This window comes from Rhipicephalus microplus, chromosome 1, assembly GCF_043290135.1.
Source record: "Rhipicephalus microplus isolate Deutch F79 chromosome 1, USDA_Rmic, whole genome shotgun sequence".
NCBI lineage: Eukaryota > Metazoa > Arthropoda > Arachnida > Ixodida > Ixodidae > Rhipicephalus > Rhipicephalus microplus.
The window spans coordinates 24,055,930-24,080,983 of NC_134700.1; the positions used below are offsets into that span (position 1 = coordinate 24,055,930).

The 25,054-nt window shown below is 45.9% G+C and overlaps 1 protein-coding gene and 1 long non-coding RNA gene across 14 annotated transcripts in view; one reads left to right on the forward strand and one right to left on the reverse strand.

Annotated features, from left to right (window-relative positions):
* The window catches only part of LOC119178046 (uncharacterized), an 831,732-nt gene that overhangs the window by 381,839 nt on the left and 424,839 nt on the right, over positions 1 to 25,054 (forward strand). For all 13 annotated transcript variants that reach the window (XM_075869285.1, XM_075869292.1, XM_037429209.2 and 10 more), the window contains one exon: positions 10,619 to 10,753. In XM_075869285.1, coding sequence (XP_075725400.1) covers positions 10,619 to 10,753 — 135 coding nt within the window. The remainder of the gene's footprint in view (positions 1 to 10,618; positions 10,754 to 25,054) is intronic.
* The window catches only part of LOC142767528 (uncharacterized), a 93,889-nt gene that overhangs the window by 29,072 nt on the left and 39,763 nt on the right, over positions 1 to 25,054 (reverse strand). The gene's annotated exons all lie outside the window — the stretch shown is intronic.

The window sequence follows — 25,054 nt, forward strand, 5'->3', positions numbered from 1 at the left end:
GTTAACTCGAACCTATTAAATGACCATTGTATCTAGGGACTACTTGTCGCTGCTGCGCCCGAAGTATGTAAACAAATTTTGCAGAGACGCGGTGCCCATGGGCATTACACGCACAACGCAACCACTTCAAGAATGCAGCTCGCGCTTGCGGGACCACTGGTGCCGACTAAAATAAGATGCTCCACATCGACAACCCGCTCCCCTTCTACAAAGCGGTGCGAACTGCAATCGCACTGCAAAAAACTCAATATTTGTGTTATCGACAGTGGACGCGGGGAACTCTTATGTTCATTTGAGTTGCCAATATTCCTTCTTGGCTGTGACAAATGATTTTTGAGCTTGTAGTGTCATTTGTAGAGGGAAGAAATTTTATTTTTGAAAATTTATTGTGAATTACAGGCCGTGTGCCGCGCTATAATATTTGCCCTGTGTTTTCTCGGTAGCCTCTACTACCGATCGGCAGCGTTTTTTGACCATGTTCAATAAGTGTTGCAGCGCCCCTTTAAAATTGAAAGGGGGCCTCGCGGCAAAGCGAGTTTCTGTTGATTAGGTGCTTTCACGATTTAGCACCCTTGCAGTACAGTGAAACCACTTTTACAGGTGGTTCCATATGGACTAATATGCACCTATTTGCTTATTGCGAATACTTTGAAAATATTCAATAATTTAAATTCGAATCGAAACAAATTTAAATACTCAACTATTCGTTCGAATATTCGAAGCATTCGAATATTCGAACAAATAGTAGAGTATTTAAATTTGGAAGCAACTCACCGGCAATAGCCATGCAGGCACATCAAAACATGTGCACCTTGTTCTCGGGGCCACCTAAGTCACAATCATGCACCTAAGATTATTACACTGAATAAACAGCGGTCGTGCGTGCATTCTAAATAATCTATGATTCTATGTTTAGTGCTGACACCACTTTAGTTGTTAAGGTCCGCTTAATGGCGAAACGCGCTGTGCGCAGGGGCTCATGTCGTCTAGTCCAATTGGTAGCGTGATACTGTGGCAGCGATTCATCGGCGTACGCCATCTCTTCCAGGAATACTGCTGATAGCCCGTTTGAAGAGTTGCATAGCACATGAAGCAATTTTCACTAATAACTGCTCAAGTGCTGACAGAATGTCTGTGATGCCTAGTTCTTTACATCACGATCTAATTTTTCGTGCTTAGCATCTACAGAAGGACACATGAACGGTGGGAACACATTGACACTTTTCATTTTAAATCGTACGCCATTCATGGATCTTCGTTCAGTAGTGCTTTTTGTGTCGGTGAAAGCCCCTAAAAGACCCTGTCCTTTTAAACTCAAAAGTGCTAGGATGTGAATTCAAAATTTTTGTATGCTCTTTGTTTAAATGTCGTATTATTTAAAACATCATGCCTTGTTATTAGAACAGCCACAATTCGGGTTTAATACCTGCAGCTATCAGTAGTGAGGCCGTCACTGGAATCCCTAGTGTCGGAAGGCCCACTGTGAAACAGCTAGGCCTTGTTACACTTTCACCTTCTAGTCAGTAGCTGATGGTTAAAAAAAAGGATTGAACATCATCACGACATCGCGTTCATGGCTTTGTATTGGGAATGAGGCCGCGTCGCTTGAAGGGCGCAGCAACTGGCTTGCGCTATCTCGAAGCATCGTGAGACTGCTTGTAAATTTTCTGTGCTACTAAGCTCTGCTTAGCGTTTTGATAACTGAAAGCATGATAACTGCATCGGCAGCTGAAATGATTCTTGTTCCTTTAGCCAGCCTTCTTTTGAGTTGCAGGATATCGGGCCCAAAAGACATAATTTGTTAATTTCACTTAAGCTCTTAGCAGTATATCCGATACCAAAAAACTGTATTGTTAAACAGTTAAACTCAGATATAACTAAATTGACAAATTCCCAGAAAGATTTTTCTATGAAAAAAATTTGTTATATGCATGTTTGGTACAAAAACTTGAAATATTAACGCACAAATAAAAAGAAAACAAAAAGGGAACTGAAGGCATAGCTAACCCAAAAGACCTATTTAGCATTAAAGACTGCGCTATTATTGTGATAGCAATTATATGAACACTCTGCAGGTTTTTATTATCGCCGTTGTTTCGTAACAAGTCCGAATTGATAACATGCCCCTGCAGATCGTAACTTTTACGAGCGGGTAGAAGCACGTGAGCGCTGTTGAAGCTTAGCAAAGATCAAATAAACCAGCCCATCTTTATCACCCGGACGGTGCATACGATAACATCCTCCTACGTATTACAACTGCCGACAAATGCTGCAAAGAAAGGAAAGCACCCGTTTTGAATGAGCATGACAAAACACTGGGAGGGGGAAGGGGGTTCTCGAGTTGCTACAGTGAACTTTGACCTTAAGGGTCCAGTCACGATTGCTGATGCGCTTGCTACCTTGGCGAGCATCTGTACACTTTCAACACGAAGAGACTGTGTGAAAAGAACACGAAGAGACTGTGTGAAAAGAACACTTTTCCCTGGAGCGGCCGCATTTGCTTACGTCAACGTTGTGTAGGAGTGCCGCGATATCGAATCCAAAAGAGATGGCTGCCAGCCTTACTTTGTATAGCATTATACAATTTTTTGCTATCGCATTCATTACATTGCATTTAGCATGCCTTTGTGTTGTTGATAGAGCTAATCAGCTAATTGCGAAGGCTACAGTCACACAAGCTCGCAGCTTAATATGGAAGCGCATGTTGAGTCGACCTTCGAAGATCTATCATGGTCACCATGCTGTCTGAATGTTTCCACCAGCGCCCTCAGTAGTGATGACACGGTTGTCTGCATTTAAAAAAAAGTCACAGCTTTGCCGCAAAAGGTGAAACAATGCATGCGATAGCAACAAATTGGAACGCCACACGACGAATGGCAAGTAGATCAAAACGTTCCCCGCATCGCTCACGCACAAATGAGGCACGAAATCTACTCACAGGTGCAGATGGATGCGAATAAGTGTCTCAGTTGTTACTTCGCTGTGTCTGAAAAGTGTGCCCTTTTTGCAGATGTAGACTCTGCAGTGAGTACGCCCGATAACTACAACAGAATCGTTTTGTAGAAAGCCCAAGGTGTACGATTTTCCCCACCGCTAGATAAGTGCGTGCACACGTGAGCTTCTACTCCGCCCCCCCCCCCCCCCCCAGCCTCTGTGGGGTAGTGTAAGCATGGGAGATCAACGCATGAGCGCGTGTCGCCGTGTCGTGACAATCTGGCAACGCACGCTCATTGTGCCAGCTCGCTGGTAATGATGAAAACACGATAGTCCCCCTGATATGGGTATCGCCAGCGGTAAGTGGAAGATATAAATAGCTTGCTGTTTCAATGGTGAAGGAGGTGCTACTTCGTGGCTCGGTGGCTAACGCTTTGCACTCACAAGCAAGAAGTCGGACATTCGATTCTGCACGTCGAAGTCTTTTTCTGGATTATTTATCTTTCTTGTGTCTTGATGTTGTTGCGCCCATACACGAAGATAACGAAGCGTATACGGTGAACGCACTTGTCGCCCAGAGCGAGAAAGGAAGAAGAGGATCAGGAAGATCTCTAACCAGTCGGCCGCTTCTGAGTTGCCCCTCCCGACCTAATAAACGGCCCTTTTCAACCTTTACCGGTCTCTTTCAAACGTAACAGAGTGGTGGAGGAGCTGGGTAAGCGCTTCAACTACGGAACGTTTACTGCCACAGCTTCATTCGAAGCCGTCGACTTGCCCATCTTCCACCATCTGCCGTGAGTGACTTCGACATGCCCGAAGAAGCAGGCGTTCCCAGGACAGCACCGTCTGGTCCGCTTCCATACTACCGAGTTCCACCGCCCTTTAGAGGAAAAGCTGAAGAAGATGTCGACGCCTGGCTCCCCAAGTACAAACGTGTGGGCAAGTCCAACGGTTGGGATGCAGCCGCTATGCTAGCCAATATAGTGTTCTCCCTGACCGACACTGCACTGGTATGGTACGAGAACCACCAGGACGCACTCACGACGTGGGACCTTTTTGTTGAAGAGCTCGGGGCGTGTTTCGGCGACTCTGTTGCTAGAAAGAAGTGGTCTGAGCAAACACTGTCGCAGCGAGCACAGCTATCAGGTGAGACATGCACCACTTACATAGAAGTGTTAAGGCTGTGCAAGGTGGTCTGTGCTACCATGTCGGAAGAATACAAAGTTGGTCATCTACTCAAAGGGATTGCTGAGGACGTGTATAATTTTCTAATTGGGAAATAAAGCCTCAGTTCCGTGTCCGACGTCATTCAGCATTGCCGAACATTTGAAACACTCAAGATGCGTCGAATCGCGCCCAAGTTTAGTCGGCTGGCTAACATTACAACTGTTGCCAGTGTGGACATGAATCCTGGCCTCGACCTCTTTTCTACCATTCGACAGACTATTCGCGAGGAACTGTCCCACCGAAAAATGTCATGTTCGACAGCTGACCATCCCGAGTTGTGTCTGCCACGTGAGGCTAAGGATGTGCTTTCTTTTTGACCCTATGGCAACCGACGATGAGCGCGGAAACTGTGGAGTACAGCCCAGCCCCACAGTCAAGGATGACAATCAGATTTCCTGCGTCGCGGTATGACCGACGTTCTCAGCGCATGCCTCTTCGACACCCGACGCCTCGTTACGACGTACCATACCAGTACATCCGTTACTCAAGAACAAATGATGACGCTTGATTCATCGACGAGCGACCAACGTTTCAACCTGGGCCGGTGTGCTATTCCTGCGGTGTGCCAGGCCACATATCGCGGCTTTGCAACCGTCGGGTGACTCCTTGGTATCCCCAACCATCTGACTTTTCACGACCCTTCAAACAGTCTCATGGTATTCCGTGGCCGGCCCACATACCACCTGATGACAAATATTGGCCCAGCAACTTTCGCAACCACTCCCCGGCATCTGACAGGAGTTTAACGCCCCCACCGCGACCTCGTGCTCATCGTTCTCCTTCACTGCTGTATCGCAAAGCGCCCTCTTTGCCACCGGAAAACTAGCCAGCGCGGCCAATGAGGGCGAGGTCGCTGAAAACGTGCTACTGACAGAAATACCTCCTGTGTGTATGTTTAAAAACAAACAGCGTGTTTTGGTGGATTATGTGCCTGTGATGGCCTTGGTGGACACAGGTGCAACGATTTCCGTGGTAAAGACGTGTTAGGGCGGAAAGTTGTTTTTACCTGGGATGAAATTCGACGTTCTGTGGAGTGAGTGGAGAGCCGTTGCGCCCTATTGGTATGTGTAGTACTGAAGTATTTGGGATGCCTTATGATAACGACAGAGTTTGCGATTATTCCTTGGTCGACACATGACGTCATTCTCGACATGGACTTCTTGCGAGAATGTGGTGCCACTGTAGACTGTCGCACGGGGAAAGTCTTTGTGAGTGGCCAAATGCCGTCAGAACTTCTGGAAACTCCAGCGGATGACCAAACTACGCTGTGTGTCTGTGGCGATACGTTCATACTTGCGTTGTCTACCGTACGTGTTCATGTTGTTTGTCGCAGCGCATATTCTGACAGCTTTGATGCGAGCGTAGAACCAATGCAGATAAACTGCGTGAAGAAGAATGTGTTGGTTCCCCACTGTGTGGTGTCGATCGATGGCGGACGAACTGGCCTATGGACTGTAAACTGTTCCTCTGAGCCCATGACACTACCCAATGGTTTGAAATTAGCTTCGGTCAGCAAAGAACATGCGACCTTATCAGTGGTCAAGCTCACAGACGTGCCGGAAGAACGTGACGGAACTGGCTGTCACAATTTGGACGGGGCGCTTATGGCAACGATAAATAAGTCGCTTAGCTCAAGCGTGCGCCGACCTTTAATGAATGTGCTGTTGAAGCATGTTTCGGTATTTGACATTGCGCAGAAGGGCAAAGTAATCCCTCTTCCCCTGTCTCGGACGCCCCATACCATCAACACTGGCACGGCAAGTCCGATTCACCAAACGCCATATCGTGTTTCCCCGTCAGAAAGACAAATTATCAACGACAAAGTGCAGGAAATGATGCAAAAGGGAGTGGTACAGGAGTCAGCCAGTCCATGGGCAGCACCGGTAATCCTTGTTAAGAAAAAAAGATGGATCTTGGAGATTTTGCGTCGACTGTCGTCGACTGAATGCCTTAACTAAAAAGCACGTATACCCGCTGCCCCGTATAGAGGACGCAATAGATTGCTTACATTCGGCCTCTTATTTTTCCTTCGTAGACTTACGATCCGGTAATTGGCAAATTTCGATGCACCCAGAGGACAAGGAAAAGACTGCCTTTGTAACCCCTGATGGGCTCTTTGAATTCAACGTGATGCCATTTGGACTATGCAATGCACTGGCAACGTTCGAGAGGCTTATGGACACATTTCTGCGTGGCTTGAAGTGGAACATCTGCATGTGCTACCTCGACGACGTTGTCATCTTTGGCCGCACGTTCAGTGAACACAACTCTCGTCTGGATACTGTTTTGAACTGCATCTGAAACGCTGGCCTAGTTTTAAACTCTAAGAAATGCCACTTCTGAGACCACCAGACGCTTGTGCTCGGGCATCTCGTTGACCAGGATGGCATCCGCCCTGACCCCCAGAAGACAGCAGCAGTTGAGGCGTTCAATGCACCGCGTTCCGTCAAGGAGCTTCGTAGTTTTTTTGGGCTTTGTTCGTACTTCCGCCGCTTTATTCTGAAGTTTGCAGACGTTGCGTATCCTCTCACATGCCTCTTACGAAAGGACAATTCTTTTGAGTGGACTCCGGAGTGCGATTCTTCATTCCATCAATTGAAGTTGTTGCTGACGTCACGACCCGTCCTTCAGCACTTCAGTCCTTTTGCTCCGACAGAGCTTCATATGGATGCTAGTGGTATAGGTATTGGAGCCGTCCTAGTACAACGTTATGGCGACCGTGAACACGTCATCGCTTACGCAAGTCACTCCCTACGCAGGCCGGAACGAAACTACACTGTCACGGAACAAGAATGCCTCGCGGTAATATTTGCAATTGAGCGGTTTAGGTCTTACCTGTACGAACGCCCATTCACAGTCGTAACCGACCACCACTCGTTGTGTTGGCTTGTCAACCTTCGTGACCCTTGTGGCCGGCCGCCTTGCGCACTGGGCACTCCGGCTACAAGAATACAGTTTTACCTTCGCTTACAAGAGTGGTCGTCGACATGCTGATGCGGACTGTCTTTCACGTATGCCACTCAGCGCTACGGACTGTGAATCCGATGACCTTGACCAGCTTGTAGTGTCTGTGTCTCCTACATTCCCGGACTACCCCAGTTTCAGAGCAGAACAGCGGAAAGACGCTAAACTAGCACTACTATTCGCCGATGCATCCGCTTCCACTATTGCATGCTGTTTCTGCATGCGTGATGGACTGTTGTTCAAAAGGGACCTCTCCAGCAGTGGCGCGCATTTCCTTCTAGTGGTCCCGGAAAGCTTACGAACAGTTATTTTGAGTGTCATGCACGACAACCCTACATCTGGACATTTAGGTTTGGCGCGGACGCTTCGCCGGACTAAAGAGCGCTTTTATTGGCCGGGTATGCAGAAGTCTGTTGAGAGTTATGTGGCAAGCTGCATGCAATGTCAGCGTCACAAACGTCCATCAACTGGTCCAGCTGGTCTTCTACAGCCGATGCCTACTCCAAGCGCACCTTTCGAACAAGTGGGCATTGACTTTCTGGGCCCATTCCCGAAATCGGCTAAGGGCAATCGATCGATAATTGTTTGCGTCGATTACCACACACGCTACTGCGAGACGGCGGCCGTACCCTCCACAACTAACTGCCAGTGAAGTCTCGTCGTTTTTGCTACAGTAGGTCATCCTTTGACACGGGCCACCTCGCCTGATTATCAGAAATCGTGGACGACAATTCACAGCGGATGTCGTGGAGGAGCTACTCCGTTTGTGTGAATCCCGCCTGCGTCACTCGACACCATACCACCCCCAAACTAATGGGCTGGCGGAGCGTACCCACCGCACCATTATCAACATGTTGTCTATGTAGGTCTCATGCAACCACAAGAACTGGAATGACGTACTCCCGTTCATTACTTACGCGTTCAACACCGCGAAGCATGAGATTACAGGTTATAGCCCTTTCTTTTTGCTTTATGCACGTTCGCCCCGGCACACAATCGACACAATATTACCTTTCTGTGATCACGACAACGTCACTGTTGCCAAGCCTCTCTGCCTCGCCGAAGAGGCGTGTCGCATAGCTCGACTACGCACATTGGCATCGCAAGACAAAGCGAAAGCACGCTATGACAATCACCATCGACCAGTGATTTATCGCCGTGGTGATCTGGTGTGGTTGTGGACTCCGATGCGCAAGCGCGGGTTATGCCAAAAATTTTTGGCCACTTACGATAGACCTTTTGTCATTGTCGACAGACTTACAGAGGTCAACTATGTAATAGCTCATATCACGGCGAGTGGTCGACGAGCTGCCAAAACTCAAGTTATACATGTTGCCCGCCTGAAACTGTACACGCCACGACAACTCGACTGACTCGTCCGGCGGCCTTCGTCTGCGCGGAGAGGAATGTTGCGCACATGCACGAAGACAATGAAGCGTATACAGTGAACCCACTTGTCTCCCGGAGCGAGAAAGGAAGAAGAGGATCAGAAGGATCTCTAAGTCGGCCGCTTCTGAGCTGCCCCTCATGACCTAATAAACGGCCCCTTTCAATCTCTACCGGTCTCTTTAAAACGTAACAATGTATATATATGTACGTTTACATATACGGTGAATGATGGCAGTCGTCGACGCTAACGACGGCGGCAAAATACAGCCGAGAGTGTCCATACAATTGCCATTACAATAAAAGAAACTATAAAGAAAAGCAAAGTTGACCATCATCAAGGGCCACAGCATGCGCGTGCAGTGAAACCAGGCACGCATGCAGGGAATCGAAAACCAAAGGCGTACGTACCACACGGATATCACAGCAAACTATTCGGAAAAGCGCCCTACATATGCAGCGCCGCCCCACATTGGTGATGCTAACAAAAAATGTGGCACTGCCAATGCAAAAATAGTTTTCTTTTTTTTTTGTTGGTTTGAAGGGAGGGAGGAGGAGGGCACATTCGAGCATGCGCCTTCGGCGGCAAGAACGGCAGCATGGCATGTGGGGCATAGGCCCACCTTTTTTTTTTTAATTAAATGTATGTAAGGAGAGCTTGGTGTAGGCCCACCTTCCCACCTCATGCACACCCGTGCGCAATAACAAATGCTCCCTCTTGCTGTGAGTTGTCAGGGCCACTAGCACACCACCGGCTAACATGCATGCTCCTGCCAAAACGACAAAATCCGGGCAAAATTCTTAGTTGTTTGTGGCAAAAATTCATTTTATCAAGGATGCCTTCCTCTGTTACTTTGTTGCAAGAGGTCACAAATACATGTGCTTCTATGGAGTAACAGCGGAGAATAAAAACAACTTCGTGATGTCAAAAAAATTGTTATATGAAGGTGGTTCATTTAAGCAGGTTTAACTGTACCAAATAATAAGGCTTGATGTCACCTGGGAGTAGTGCTAATGGGGGGGGGGGGGGGGGGAGGGGTGTTGCCATTTAGAAGGTCTACGCACTTGCCGCACTTTCAAAAACTTGCTGCATGGGCAATGTTTGATATCCGTACTGCGACTTGGATGACTAGAGACCTCTGGAACTGCTCTTGCACGCCAATGCCCATACAGATATAATCAGACTTGTCTAGAGTGCCCAGCCAACCACTCGAGCTGTCGTTTTCTTCAAAAAGTATCTAAAAATAGATGTTGTCATGATACCTTACATGGTCATAGTTCCTTGTGCTATAATGTAATCATTCACAGACAGAACCTTGTAGCTAATGCTGACACATTAATGCAACTCCAAACTGGCACAGCCCCTTGCTGCAGTCTCTTTTCTTAACTTTAAGGCATCGTAATGCACTATGAATGTTGCCATCGCGAAACTACAAAATGCCATAAGGGGGCTGAATTGGGAACAAAACAGGCCCCTTTTTCAGCCTGCGGTATTCTGTAGATAAGAAGTAAAAAAAATAACGAATACAAGATAGAGGAGCTTCAGAAAAAAGCTGTCCTAAACAACTTGACAAAACTGCAGTCACCATCAACTTAACAAACGAAACAGGGCTGCATTGTTCAGTGCTTTGTGCCTGCAAGCTGTCGTGGAAGGCTGATCAGTCAGCGATGTCATGATATCACATGCACGCATAAGACACAGCTGTGCGTGCTTATCTTACACGTTAGATGAAACCTCAGAATTGCACAAATGTATAATCACATGCTTCTATGCAATCTGTGCAGACTTCAATGAATAATGAGCTAGTCCAGCCTTAGCACATGCTTTTGTTTTGTGCTGCTTCACATTCTGAGCATTATTCAGAGTAGAATGTAATGAATTACTTTTTGCTGTGAGGCCAGACTTGTGTTGTAGGCATTTTTTCAATGCAGTGCTTTTAATTGCTATTAGTTTAGTTTTTATCTTGAATTTGTGTCTGTTTAAATGCTGCTTTTAAAAGGAGTTAAGTAGATTTATACAGGGGGAACATTTTTTGCTTTTGATGTTTCCTCGCCATAGTGAAGTGTGGCTTTGTCTTGTGTCTGATATCAGTTGGGTGCAATGTAGGGTCGTCTGAGGCACGAGCTTTCGGAGAAGCTGCAACAGCAAATCCAATCGATCGCTGATCGTGAGAAGAGTCTGCGGGAAGAAACCGATGCCTTCTGCAAAAAAATTGAGCTGCTGGAGGTCCATGGACAACAGGTGGGTGACATTGAGGGCAGACATTGTGGACAGCCATTTTAGCTGCTAAGGTGAGATCTAGGCCTTCCCATTTATTCATTGTTCAAGTACATTTTAAACTAAGGAACTTTTTTAAGCCTCGTCCTCTGAGTGCGGAGCAGTCTAATGGGCCAGGCTGTGCTATCCTGTCGTCGTCTCTAGCAGAGCACAACAGTGGCACCGATTGCGCCAATTTGATACAATTCTTATTTTCGTGCCGAGCTGCGCGAAAACCATGAAATTTGCCGAAATTGTGCCACGCAGCACCAATGTGCCCAACCAGCCTGAGCCAACTTCAACGAGAAATAGAGGTCATGTTCGCCACCTGTAGTTTGCATTGTTACGCTTGCGTCATCAGTCAATCCAGGGATCTAGGCGCGCAAACCCTATCCTAAACTGTGGTCTAAGGTATATACTGATTAGGCCAGGACACTCGCAAAATGCGATTGACCAGACAAAATAACAACGCCGTGTGCCCATTGCTCCTCTGACGGCAGTGGATATTTATTGCCAGGATGATGCGAATTCGAGGTAAAATGTATCGCCATGCCTAGCAACACTTCGCGAGAAGTGTGAATATCTTAGTCATAAAGTAGGAACTAAAATTGGAAGCGCATGCTGCGGCTACTGTGTGCGAGCAAACGCGACATGCTGAAAACGCCAGCGTTGCCGGCGGCCACGTTGGTTGACGTAGCAACGGCAGATGTGATAGACATTCAGAGCGGTCTAGGGGGCCAGGCTGTGGTATCTTGTCGTCATCCCTAGCAGGGGTGCAACAGGGGTGCCAATTGCACCAATTTGATACAAATCTCCATTTTTGTGCCGAGCTGTGCCAGAACCACGAAATTTGCCAAAATTGCCCCATGCTGCACCAAAATGCCCGACCAGCCTGAGCTAACTTCATTGAGAAATGGAGGCCACGTTGGGTACCTGTAGTTTCTGTCAACGTTACGTTTGCGTTATCAGTCAATCCAGGGATCTAGGCGTGCAGACCCTAACCCCAAACTGCGGCGTAAATAATGACGTGCGCCCATTGCTTCGCTGACAGCAGCAGATATCTGTTGCCAGGACGACGCAACTTCAAGGTAAAATGCGATGCCATAGCCAGCAACACCTCGCGGGAAGTGTGAATATCTAAGTCAGAAAGTAGGCACTAAAGCTGAAAGCGTATGTCGCGGCTACTGTGTGGGAGCAGAGCAAGCTTGACATGCTTCGAACCCTGGCCATGTCGGCGACCACTATGGTTGACATAGCAAGGGCACCTGCGATAGACATCCAGGGCTGTTGTCAGGCCAAAGGGCGCATGCCATTGCTACTTTATCTGGTGCCTTGCCAGAGAGCTAAGCAGTTGTGCCCGGCACCTAAACCCATTATGGAAACATAAAAGGGGGGGGGGGGGGGGAGGGTGCGGTTCGAAAATATTTTGACCTTGTCTTAACTCGTGCAGAATGCCGCATAAGCTACCTTTGCCACAGTACACTGGTGGCCTGCAAAAAAGTGTTACAAGATTTGGAAGGGGCTGTTAACACTAGTCAGGGGACAGAACACAGTTTGTTCAGTTACGCATGCGTGTGTACGTCACATAATTGCGAGTACTAATAGGATCACTGATGTCCTGAAAATTGCTGGCAATCATTTGAAGTACTGTATGATATTTCTGCAGCCCTAAAGAAAGTTATACAAAACTAAAAAAAAAAAACGTTACACATTTTAATCCTCAGAGTCTGTCAAAGGGTTTGACAGGCATGGTAAATGCTAATGTGGACTTAATCGTTGTTTGCCGAGTGGGGTGGTATAAAGTATTGCTTTTATTTTTATTGAAATAGCGGTGCTCATATTCAGTGCACAGGTTAGGTGATGTGGAGAGGTTTGTACATGTTTTTCTTTTGAAATTTGAGCTTTCATTTTCATACTGCTTGAAAATTAGTCTTTTGTGATAAAAAAATTGAATGTCTTTTTTCCTGTAACCTGCTTCAAATTTGAATTTGAGTGCTGCAAAAGTAACATTTTGCTGCTTCAAAAATTGCTCGATATTCTATTTAGGCTGTTCCGTTTCCGCCCTAGGCGTAACGCAGGCAACACCACATTTAGCCTAGCCATCGTGTGCCAAAGGGAAGTCATGTTTTTTTGCTCTTTGAGCATCTTGATGACAATTTAAATGCAGTGTACATTGAATAAAGCTACACATAAAAATTGTAAAAAAAAGGAAGCAAGTGATAACTAGGAAGAGAGAAAAAGAAAGAAAACAATTGTAGAAAACTAGAAATAAAAGAGGGAAACACTACAAAAATTGAAAAATACAAAAAGAAAGAAATAGAAACAAAGTAGACTGCTCAGCTTCTCACTTTATTCAGGTTTGGAACTACTTGTGTGAAGCTGGTTTATTTTTTTGACACATTGCTTAAAAATGTTACAGGAATTTTATTTTGTTTAACAAAAGATGTTAAACCCTCGTAAGCTGCTGTAATCAAAATTCAAAATGTTGATTAGGAGCTTCAAATTTTTTACAACTGTTCAAAACAAGGATGTATTTTACTGAAAGAAATGAAGGCTGAACACATTTTCAAAAATCACTGCAAACTAAAGTGTTGTGTACATTCTGCGGCCACAACTTGCAGTCAATGCCTCAGGTATTGTCCAGAGTGCTACGATGTTGTTTGCCACTCGGTCTGATGAACATGTGATGTCAAAACACGTCCTGTAGCCGCTACGAGAGCAAAAAATTTCGGTTTCAAATTGCACGAAAGCTAGAAGGCAACTCCAATTATGGTGCCCTTTTTCACTGTGACCATGTTTCTGTCTTGCAGCATTGGGCTTGTATTATGTCTGAAAGTTCAAGCAACATCTGGTATGGTGTCCTAAACTTCAGTCGCCACCATAAATTGTCTCAGCAGTACCTTTAAGTCTGTCTTATTACAGAATACCTTCATTACATAAGAGAAGACGCACTACTTTTTTTTTTACAATCTTGATCAATTTTGATAGAACTTGCTGAGCTTATGATATTTGTGGGCTGATTTCAAGTATTTAAATTTTTTTCTATAAGTAACTTCAAAAGTATCATAACAGCAACTTCTTTGTTTAAGGCCTAATCAGCTAATTAATTAGAACATGCACAGCAGTGTAAAACCCACAGAATTAATTGAAAATGTTCGTGGTGTGTTTAAAGTACACTCAAACCTTGTTATAACATAACGGGATATAACAAAATAATGGATATAACGAAGTAAATGCAATTCCCATTGAAAACTTCATTGAGAACCATGCATTTTGAACCTCGTTGTAACGAACTAAAATTGACAGGTGAATGGATATAACGAACTAAAGTAGTCTATAAAATGGTCTATACAAAAAAAAAAAAAAAACAACCATAGTGTATTAAGTATAGCGTTTTCTGCGTAGTTTGACACTCGTTCGGTGCGGCTCTTTCAAAACTCCCGTGCCGACCTACAGTCATGCCCCGCGCGGCCGAGAGAGTTGTCCTTCTCACACAGCCAGTGGAGGCGATTGAGGAAGCACTCAGCGGGTCACATGACCGAAAAGCGGCGCCGCGGTGCAAAGGGATTTCCCTCTCACGACAACAATGACTGCGTCTCCGCTGCTACCATGGCTGCTTACTCTGCACTGAGAAAGGAGGACTCTCCGTGACAGCTTTCTTTTCTTTTCCCCTCTCTCTGCGTGTGCGGCCTTGAAAGGAGAAGGGTCTCTGTGTGCAGAGATGGAAAAGGAAGAAGTGTAGAACAGGCGCGTCGCAGATCTGCATTTGAGAGAGAGCAAACAATCCACCACAGTATTTTGTTTCCTTTTCTTCTTTTCCTTTTTTGCGGGCAGCGTTGAGAGATGTCGCCGCAGGATTGGGCATGGTGCTGGGAGCATTTTCGGAGCGTGGTATGTTCGAATTAACCATCCCAAGTGCTTGCGTGTTCGAATTACAGGGCGTTTTCACCCATTTGAATACACATAGCTTTGACGGGACCTCAGCGTGAGTTCGTATTACCCAAAAGTTCGAATTATTGAGATTTAACTGGGTTTATTTTTCATGGCACGCACGGTCGCATAGCGGTACATCGGGCCGCAAGGCGGTTTCTTTCTTTGCATGCTTAGAGGTGTGCGCTCATCTGAGCATACATTGCCACAACCTGTCATAATAGATATCACGAAATAATTGTGGATCCCATTCAACTTCGTTATAACAAGGTTTGAGTGTGTAAATCATTGCTTGAGGCAATTTATTAGCAAACTTGTGGGCTGTTGAACCACATTTAGATAATGTCCTTGTTGATACTTCAAACTTTAGTTTATTGAATTTTTCTCATGCAAGTATTACGACAAAACTTGTCTCACAACACGTGGTATCTGTTTATGTCAGAAGGAAAAAAGTAATTGTAATGATAACCAAGGCAGAACAAAAAATATTGCTCCTCCATCACAAGGCATGAAATATCGTTTGAATTCACCTTGATTAAAAGGGCAGGAGTAGTAGTAGTATTGTTTTTTTATGCAGGATTGTAATTTTGAAGTTGATAGTGGCATTCAGCTATGAAAGCTTTCAAATAGTTGTGCACTAATGTCAGGAGGAACGAGAAAAGATTGTCAGCGAAAGCTTGATTATCGGCCTTTAAGGCTGATTATCGGCTCTTAAGTGCAACTACCCTTAATCGAGTTAGCAGTGGTGTGGTAGATACAGTGGACTATCATTAAACAGAGATCACTTAAGTGGAACAACTCTTTCTAAGATCATTGGTCTTGTGCTTGAAATTTGCAACCTTGTTCATCCCTCAGTGAAAGGAACTCGAACGTCTATAAGCAGGAGTGGAAGTGTTGCGCCAATTGTGCAATTATGCACCAATCTGACCTGCTGTGCCTATACAGCGATTTGCATGCGCAACACCGAGTCGAGTTTTATTATCGACCGAGCAACACACGTGAGCTGCTCAAAGGACGCAACTACATCCACATCAAATTAGTTCGGTCACGTCGTATTTTGGTTTATGCATAAATCTTGCACCACGTGAACAGAATGCATGAATCTTGTTAAGGTGGTGTTTGTGTGCATACCTCATTATGCGACCCTATATATGTTCTAACAGCAAAGCTATTAGTCAAATTATGAAGATGGCGGTAGTGTTGCGAAAAACTCGCCGTACCGTTGCCGAGAAACCGCCGAGCACCCCACCCGCTCTGCGATGGAAACCGTCGAACTATATAAACTGAAAAAAATAAAAATCAATTTCACCAGTAAAGCGATGACCACAATGGCAACAATTTGTAATGTTGTAATGATAATGTCGCACGCACTCTTTTCTATTTTTATTACCGCACTATTACGAGTGTAACGCTGCCTTGCGCGAACCGTACCCGAATGACTGGGAACCATCTAGATAATCTCAGAACCTTCCTGTGAAATTACGCGCACAACGCTTATATTAGAGTTTTATTTATATTATTGTATTTTCAATACTGTTAGCCCTGTTGGACTGTTACAGGATGGGACAGTTTACAATACTGAAAATGTACCGTAATTACTCGAATCTAACGCACACCTTTTTTCTGGTTAAGCGAGTTCATAAATTGCATGCGCGTTAGAATCGAGTATTAAAAAAAAAGAAAAACTGAATACGGTCATTTTATTGCCATTGGCATATTCAAAATGGCTGCCCTCTATGTGCGTCCGCATAGGGCATCGGTCATTTCTGCCTATATGTTTCCCATGTGCGGCACTTCGTACGTGTGCTGAGGAGTTCGTCATCTTGTAGTGCATTAGCGTCGACGATATGGAAGGACCGACTTCAAAAACTCGAATGCATCACGATGCTGCTTTTAAAAAAAAAGTCATCGCGTGTGTAGAAACGGACGGAAATGGGCCGCATCGCGGTTGTTCGGAGTTCCCGAAACATGCGTGCAGGACTGGCAGAAACAAAAGCATAAGATTGTCGACAGCAAAGCTTCACGCAAAGGCTTCAGTGGACCACAGCAGGGTCGGTTTCCGCAAATTGAAGAGCTGCTCGGCGAGTATGTGCTTGAGCAGCGAGCGGCACAGCGGCCCGTGACGACAAAACTGCTCCAAGTGCGGGCTATCCAGTTAGCCTTAGAATAGAAAAGGGCTAATGCGGAGCCAGTTTAAAGCGAGCAGGTGCTGGCCAACTAACTTTATGAAGAGGAAAAGCTTTTCCCTCCGAAGGCGAACGGGCATATGTGAAAAGTTTCGAGAGGAGTACGATGAAAAGCTTCACAGTTTTCAGAGGTTCGTCCTAAACTTGCGGCCCAACAACGGCTATCTGCTTGGGAAAATCGGGAATGCCGATCAGACGCCTCTTTACTTGGACATGCCTAGCACCACAACCGTCGAGAAGAAGAGGGCGAAGCAAGTTCGCGGGCTCACGTCAGTCCATGGTAAAACTGCAGTGACGGCAATTCTCTGTTACACGTCAGATAAGCACAAGTTTCCCCCGTACCTCATATTTAAATGGAAGACGCTCCCGAAAGGAGTCGTTTTTTCGAGTGGTGTGATCGTGCGCGCCAACGAGAAAAATGGGTGCGCGTTGCAATCGATGTCTTACTTTTTCTTTTTTCGTCGTCGAAACCGGGTGTGCGTTACAATCGAGTGCATGGTATAAAGTAAATGCATGGTATAATAGTAAATACGGTAAACAAGAACAGCATAAAAATGTACAAACAGCATAGCACGAACAGCTCAGTGCAAACTAAAAATTCAGATATACACAGCACGAAAAACACTTATACAAAACAGTAGCACTGCAGTTATACATAAGAATATCAATATTATACACCCACTGACTGCAGTTTTTCGTCAAAGTTCTCGAGCCAAATGGCACCACCAAAGATTTCCGGGCTTAGTTTATTCCAGCCTTCAGTTGTCTTCACCAAGAAAGAATGCTTGCAGACGTCAACTCTAAATATGTAAGATCACACAAAATAAGGATGGGAGGATGTTTTGAAACTTACACAGCTGCTAGCAATAACGCTGTATTCTTCGATGGTACATGTATAATTGCCGACGCATTTCGTAGCTTGGCAGATTATCATTGGCCGACGCTGTTTGCTGCTATCAGTCTACAGCATAGTGAGGTTTTGTTTTTCGGGCACAGGCTCGCCCAAATTAAAAGTTCACTTATGAAAACAGCAGCTGCTACTTCCGTCAATATCACCACCCCGTGCCAATACGAAGACTGACATCCAACTGTTTTGAGTCCGACATCGTTAGAGATTAAGTATGGTCACTTCAGGGAGAAATGCTCTTACCACGCATTCTCTTCCCGTTTAGAGCGCACTACGTAGAACGGTGTACAAGCCGTGCGCTGATGCTTGCTGATAGCGCGTGCACCAGCTATTGCAACCACACCCTTGAATTAAAGTGCACAGTTACTGCTCGAGTAACCCCCCTCCCCTTCTCCCGCGTCTTTTCATGCTCGTTCAAGACGGGCGGCGTGTTTCCTCTCTGTTTGAGCATTCTACAGCAGGTCTAACAAGCGGTAGGATGCTATCGCCTGCGCCATTCGAGTGACGGAGATCGGCCGCCTCGTTCATAATCTCTGCTTGAGCAGCGCTCATCACCCCAGTTTGCGCAATTTTATGCGCCGGTGGAACCTGCGATGCGCAGGGAATGTTACCAACTTGTTGTTTGATGATATGTGGGGTTTAACGTCCGAAAACCACCATATGATTATGAGAGACGCCGTAGTAGAGGGCTCCAGAAATTTCGACCACCTGGGGTTCATTAACGTGCACCCAAATCTACCAACCTTTAATATGGGCAGAACATGGCGGTGACAGTGAAAACTCGTCAGGTGTCTATATAATTCCTGTCATAATGAATTCTTTTTTTACTGAATTGCCTAGCAATGGCGCGGCGAGCGCATCTAAATTTTCTCGCAGTTCTAATGTCGCCTGTGGCACTTCAATGACTGGAACATAAGATTTTACATTTATTTTTATAGGGCCCTATTGGTTGTATGAAGATAAGTTTTATTACATTAGCTCATCTTTAGCCCTCAGTTGCTGTTCATGTTAGATGCAGCGTTTTTAATCACATTTTGAACATTGCAACATTTTAACAATAAAACTTTAATCTGAGGTTTTTTAGCTGTCCATTGTGCCGCTCTCTTTGAGTTGCAGTGCTTTCAGCTTTGATGCTTTAAGGTTATATATATATATATCAATTTGAGGTAAGTCTGGTCACTTCATTAGCATTGCATGCTTAGTAAAACCCACTGAATTTTTTTGTGTTCACCAGAAAGCAAAAGTTCTAATAAACAGCAATGTGTGGCCAGAGAAATCTGCTCGAAAACTAAGTTCTGATGCTCCAAAACACACCTTTTGGTACTCCAGAGCTGCTCCAAAACTCTCTTTTTACTGCGCCAAAGCTGCTCCAAACCCGCATTATTCCTGCTCCCAAAACTGCTCCAAAAAGCTCAAGCCCGATTCCACCCCTGTATAAGTATATAACGAAAAGTTCAATTATGAAACACCACTTGGAAACTGAGGAAGCAGTGCACTTGTTGAAATAAGCTAATCCTTAAGGCGGACGCACCTTTCATATTACGAAAAAATGGCAAACAACAAGATTTTTTTTTCAAAATCACATTTTCAGTTCTCACATGCCTTTTTCTATTCAATTCTGAATTATGTTTTCTGAAAATTGTGTAAAAGTGCATTAAAATTTGTTGCGTGTGCCAAAGTGGTGAAAATAATTACAGAAATGGCAACAAAACACCTATTTTGAAAACATCATAGCTATGCAATGGCGATGCCGGGCCCCGCCGCTTTGGGCTTGTCGGAAAGAACATTTCTGCGAGTTCAAATTTTCTGCGTCAGCTGGCTCCTTCCTTCAAAAACAAGTGCACAAAAACAAATGTCATAAGGTCTTCTCAAAGCCTCCAATTGGCTGTTGCTTGAGGATTCCTCACTGAGAAAGCATCGTCTGCTGCTCGCTCTATTGCACATCCCGGGGTTATGGCTGTCAAAAATCATGCCATTTAGTGACGTGTGTGCACTGATGAAAGCTCATTTAGAATTGTGCCATAGTTTGAACGCCGCAAGCAGAAGTTCATTCACAAGGGTATGTGAGCGCCACTTTTGTTGCACTTTCTGATGGAAACCATCGTCACCCATTTTTAGTTTTCGTAATTGGTCACTGTTTTTTGTAACGTCGAGCGTAGCGGCCGAGCTCGGGGATCGTGGTTGTGGCTAGGCCTAGTTAGCTCTGCTCACATCATCGATATGAGAGGAATGAAAACTTTGCGGGCAAGGACATCTCTCACCTTGAATCTGCGGATGAGCATTTTGTGCATTTTCAGCGGACTATCCAGCTAAGTTCATCCTGCAGAGGCTGTCTGTCAGCCCCCAAAATGCGAGACCGAATATGTGCGCTGATTTTTCGTCACTGCGCATTGGTGTATTACACATTGACACCGAGTGCCACCAGCCGGCATATCGCATGCCGAATTCTCGGACTCAGTGATCGAACAATATGAGGTGAAATAAAGCACTGGTGATGCATATTTAGGCGCGCTTGGAGCCATGCTTGGTATTGCCGCAAGCTCTCATGAATCATCTGATGTAATGAAAGCTTCACAAATTACCGAGTTCGCGACCGTGTAAATTATGAAGCACATCACAGGCGAAGTTTACAAATGCGTTCGAGTCAAGCAGGGAGATTGGCTTATATCTGCCCAATCTTAGTCTTGAATAAACTGCTCAAATTACCATTTGACCAATGTCTTGGCAACAACTGCCTGTTATTTGGGAGGAAGAGATGGGCTATCATGATGAGAACCAGTCTTTTTGAGTAGCCAATACATATAATTCAATGATCAGTTACAATCAAGATAAGAATGCTTGCAAATTGTCACAGTATATGGCCTAATCATATTAGAATATCTTGCTTTCTGTCACATCTATTGCACCACTCACCCCTTATGCCCCTTTCCCACCTCATCCCCTACAGCAGCCAAGAGCCATCCTTTCCTTTAATAAAGACCTCATTCATTCATTTATAAAACTTTGTTTAAAGTCCATGCAACATCTTCTTTGCAAACCAGAAAAGTATTTTAATAAAAAATAAGGGGCACAAAGGCCCACAGAGGAAAGAGGCCACATGTGCAAAAGGTCCAACATCATAAAACACGCAAAAGATCATAATCTTCTTGCGTTTGAGGGAAGCAAGGCGCCTCATACCAAACTCGGTGCATCCAAGAAACTGCACATTGCAGAGGACAAAAAAGATTATCACCCGGCATTCCTTTTGAAGACTTAATATCGTTGGCACTACTTTAAAAGCTGTTTTCTCTGAACGACTTCTCTTGTTTCCTGCTTCGCTTGTCTCACTGATTTCTCAGCAACTGCTGGGTTTATTTTAGTTCCATCTTTTGTTCTATATCCCATAAAGTACAGTCAAAGGCATGTCATTCTTGCTTTTTCAGTATGGTTTTTGTTAATTAGCTATTTGACCGGTTGCACACAACTTTGGATGCACAGTCACCTCGCCTTTTTTGCAAAGCACCTTTTATATAACGGTTCGAATCTGCGTGCGAAACGAGCAACGTTTAGGAATGTCTACATTTTTCTGGAAGGTGACAGAATATTCTGTGTTGCAAATAGACCTGTGCGCCGGTGCTTGTAAGTCGGGAAGCAGCGCATCATTATTGCGGGGCTCATCGTATCAGCGGCGACGCAATGTGGAAGGGTTGGGTGGTGAGATTCAATATAGAGAAGTTAGTGGGAATAGAAATTTGTTCGTTCAACTTTCTTTCACCGAAAAAATGGAGTGAATGCGACAGCTACATGTCTCATAGGTATAAGGTTATAACAAACTAAAGCTAGCAGCTATTTGCCCCGAACTCTCGAAACTGCAAAACGCTGATGTATGGGAATACGGCCGTTTCCGTGGTAGGTTATACAAGCTGATGCCTGCCGAGACACTGCACGCACCTGCACTCATGGCCGCATCTTTATCGTTAAAGATTACAGTTGCGGATCAAGCCACACAACTCCCCGCCACCCCTTCATTTTATGAAAGACGGGCAGACCTTCATATCTGATGGAGGCACAATCGACGTAAGGCCTCCCATGCGGAGTGATGTCATCGCATGTGCCCTCCTTGTAATGGAGATGGGCAGCTTGTTTCAATTTAACCTAGAGCCGTATTCCTTGCTAGTACTCACGAGATTTTACTGACGGGTACAGCATGCGATGGGCGTACAAAAGTTATGAATTTGGACTTCACACGGAATATGATGGTGACGATGAAAAGCTGTACAGACTGTCCGTATAATAGATATTTCAATCAAGAAATTGTAAAAAAACCGTGGTAACCGGCTCGCCCTTCTTCTGGAGAGCTGCATCGTCTTTGCTGGAAAAAGTTCGTCCGTTAGAAGAATAAAATAATCCTGTGTCTCTTTCGTTAGTTTCATTTTCGCCTTCACCACACCTTTTACGAGCATATTTTCTTTGAGACTGATTTATTTATAAAGCACATGTGCCATGTGAGCACTAAGTGTTGAACCTATCACAAATTCTAGCTTTTCGGCTGCACTTGATTGTTTATGCTTGCACAATCGAAAACTCACACAATGTCGCGAAATCCTTCATCGCACACAATATAGTCACGTGAGACGGAAGAAGACTGCGTAGGCGACTGCATGGCAAAGCAAGATAGGAGACAATTTCTAAATCCGCAATAACGAAACCCCGCAAGTACGAAATCTCCGCGGCGACAAAATCTTGATCACGGCCGCTGATTCTTCGAACGCCGCAGCGCGCACCGAACGAGGCGGATACGCTTTGACTTCTGCGTGCACTGGCACCATTTCTAAGTTTTTCCATGTGCGAGTTTCCCGGACCTTTCAAGCAAGCTACCCACCTTCCCGTGTGTTTTGGTTTTCAAGGTCGCCCTCCCGCCGCATCCTCCCCTCTCTTTATTGCACGGAGAAGGGAATGTTTCATTCCTCCGTGCTTTATCGCAACTCCTTGCCCTTCTCTCGCAAGTCTGCTTTTTTCTCTTGATCACAACCCCTTCGCCCGTCTCCACCGCTTCGCGACGCCCGCCACGCTGTCTCGAATTAGTTTCGTTTTCAGACTGGAAACGCGCCCAGAACTGTTCCACGCGTGTGCGCGTCTTGCTCGCTCTTGGTGTGTGTGTGTGTAGTCATGATGGCCGATGGGAGGACTAGCACGCTTTTTTGTACCGCTCAACAAAACGTCGAAAGTGTGACCGCTTTGCTTGAATGTAATCCGCGCGTTAGGTGCCGGGTTGCGGAGTGCTTGCTCATAGCTGTTGACCACCTGGCTGCCAACTTGCCGCTTCGGGCGTCCCGGTATTCAGCTGTGTCGATGGTGAATATTTCGTGGGCGGCGGTGATGGCTACATGCGCGCGAAACTATTTTCGCGAGGCCGACTTCGTCGATTGTCGGGCCCGATGCCGAGCCTGAAGCTTCCGAACAGGACCACTGCGGCGGCGATTTGTGGCAGCACGTCATAGACTCCGACCTGGGAGAGCGGGTGGGGCATGTGTTGCGATGATTTAATTACGGCCGATGATGCCAACACTGCGGAACCGTGCACAGATTGGGGCATTGTGAACGAAGTACGTGGCGAGAGCGATTTGGAGGAATTGGATTGCGAGAGCGACGAAGCTTTGGAGCCAGCGCCTCATGCAGCTTATGCCACGGGCCTTGGCGAACGAGCAGACTGCCGTTTTAAATGAACTTGAGACCGCCCTTATCGTTTCTGCTCTTCGAAACACATATCACGGGCTTTCTGGGGCAAAAAAGTTTGTGTTTTCACCCGCAACTTTTTAAAAGCTGTGTTTCATTTACTACGAACTTCGGGATACAGCGAACGGATGCCGCGTCACGCTTACGGCTCAACTGTATTTATTTCTCTTTAAGAATTTTTAGATGTGAAGCAGCTCTTGCTTGGGGCTGCGTCCATCCTTTGGCGACCGTCTGCTCTTCAACTGCAACTCTCACTCCTCTCCTCGCATTTTGCCTACGCTTTGTTTCTCCTTTTCCTCTTCACCAATGCTGAGTAAACCCTCGTTAGCTCGAACTCGCATATCTCTAAATCTCGGTTAAGTCGAAACTTTTTTTCGCCGTGCATTAACCTTCCATAGGTGCTATGTATTTGCCCCCTCTTATCTCGAAACGTTTTCCGGAGGGAACAGTGGATATCTCGAAATCTTGACAGGGAGGGCAGAAGGCAAAGTCATGGCCGCATCTTTATCCGCAGTCTTGGCCGCATCTTTGTTGGGAAACGAGGGCTCCGTGCGAACGCTTAGCTCTTACTATACGTGCCGAACGCAGTCGTGAAGGGCGAATTTGAAATTCCCGCGGACGCAGCCGTTTCCTATCAGCCTTGTCAGGCAACTGTGGGAGTGATCACGTGTGCGCACCTGCGCGCGACTTATGCGCGGTGGGCGGCGTGTGCAGCATGCGCCCGTCAGTACGCAACCTAGCCCTTGCATGTGCGAGCTGGTATTCTTTGTTTTCCTCGCGATCTGTGCACGACGCATCTTGAGCTCAGTTTTGCTGAGTAGTGAGTGGTCTGTGCAACGGACGCTTGCTTCCGTATCGACCAAGATGTCCCGCCCAAAGCAGTGCAAATCTCTGACGTTGGAGAGAGAAGTCGCGCTAATCAAGGAAGTGGAAAAAGCAAGTCGAAGCAAGTCTTGCATCGCCAAAGAATTCGGCATCCCTTTGTCAACCCTCTCGACAGTGCTTAAGAACAAACAAAAGGTTTTGGAAGGCTTCGAGCAAAGCTTCTCAAACAAGCGGAAGCGCATTCGAGCGTCCGAATTCCCGGACGTCGAAGCAGCACTTCTGTTGTGGCTCCAAAACGTTCGAGCAGCCAATCTTCCCGTGACAACCCAAATGATGATGGAGAAAGCAGACGCTTTGGCACTGCAGATGGGTCACGCGGATTTCAGTTGCAGCAATGGCTGGTTCGAGCGGTTTAAGACGCGAAATAACGTGTCATCGAAGCCTATCCACGGCGAAAGCGGCATTGTTGACGAACAGGCTGCAGACGCATGGCGCAAGCTACGCCTAGCCGAGCTGCAAAAGGAGTAAGCGGACAAGGACATCTTTAACCTAGACGAAGCCGCTCTCTTTTACAAGATGCTGCCTAACCGCACATACACACCAAAAGGCGAAGCTTGGTCAGGCGCTAAGCAACGAAAAGACAGGATAACAATTCTTTTTGGTGCCAACGCTACCGGCGATGAAAAGCTGCCCCTCCTCATCATTGGCAAGTCGCTGAATCCT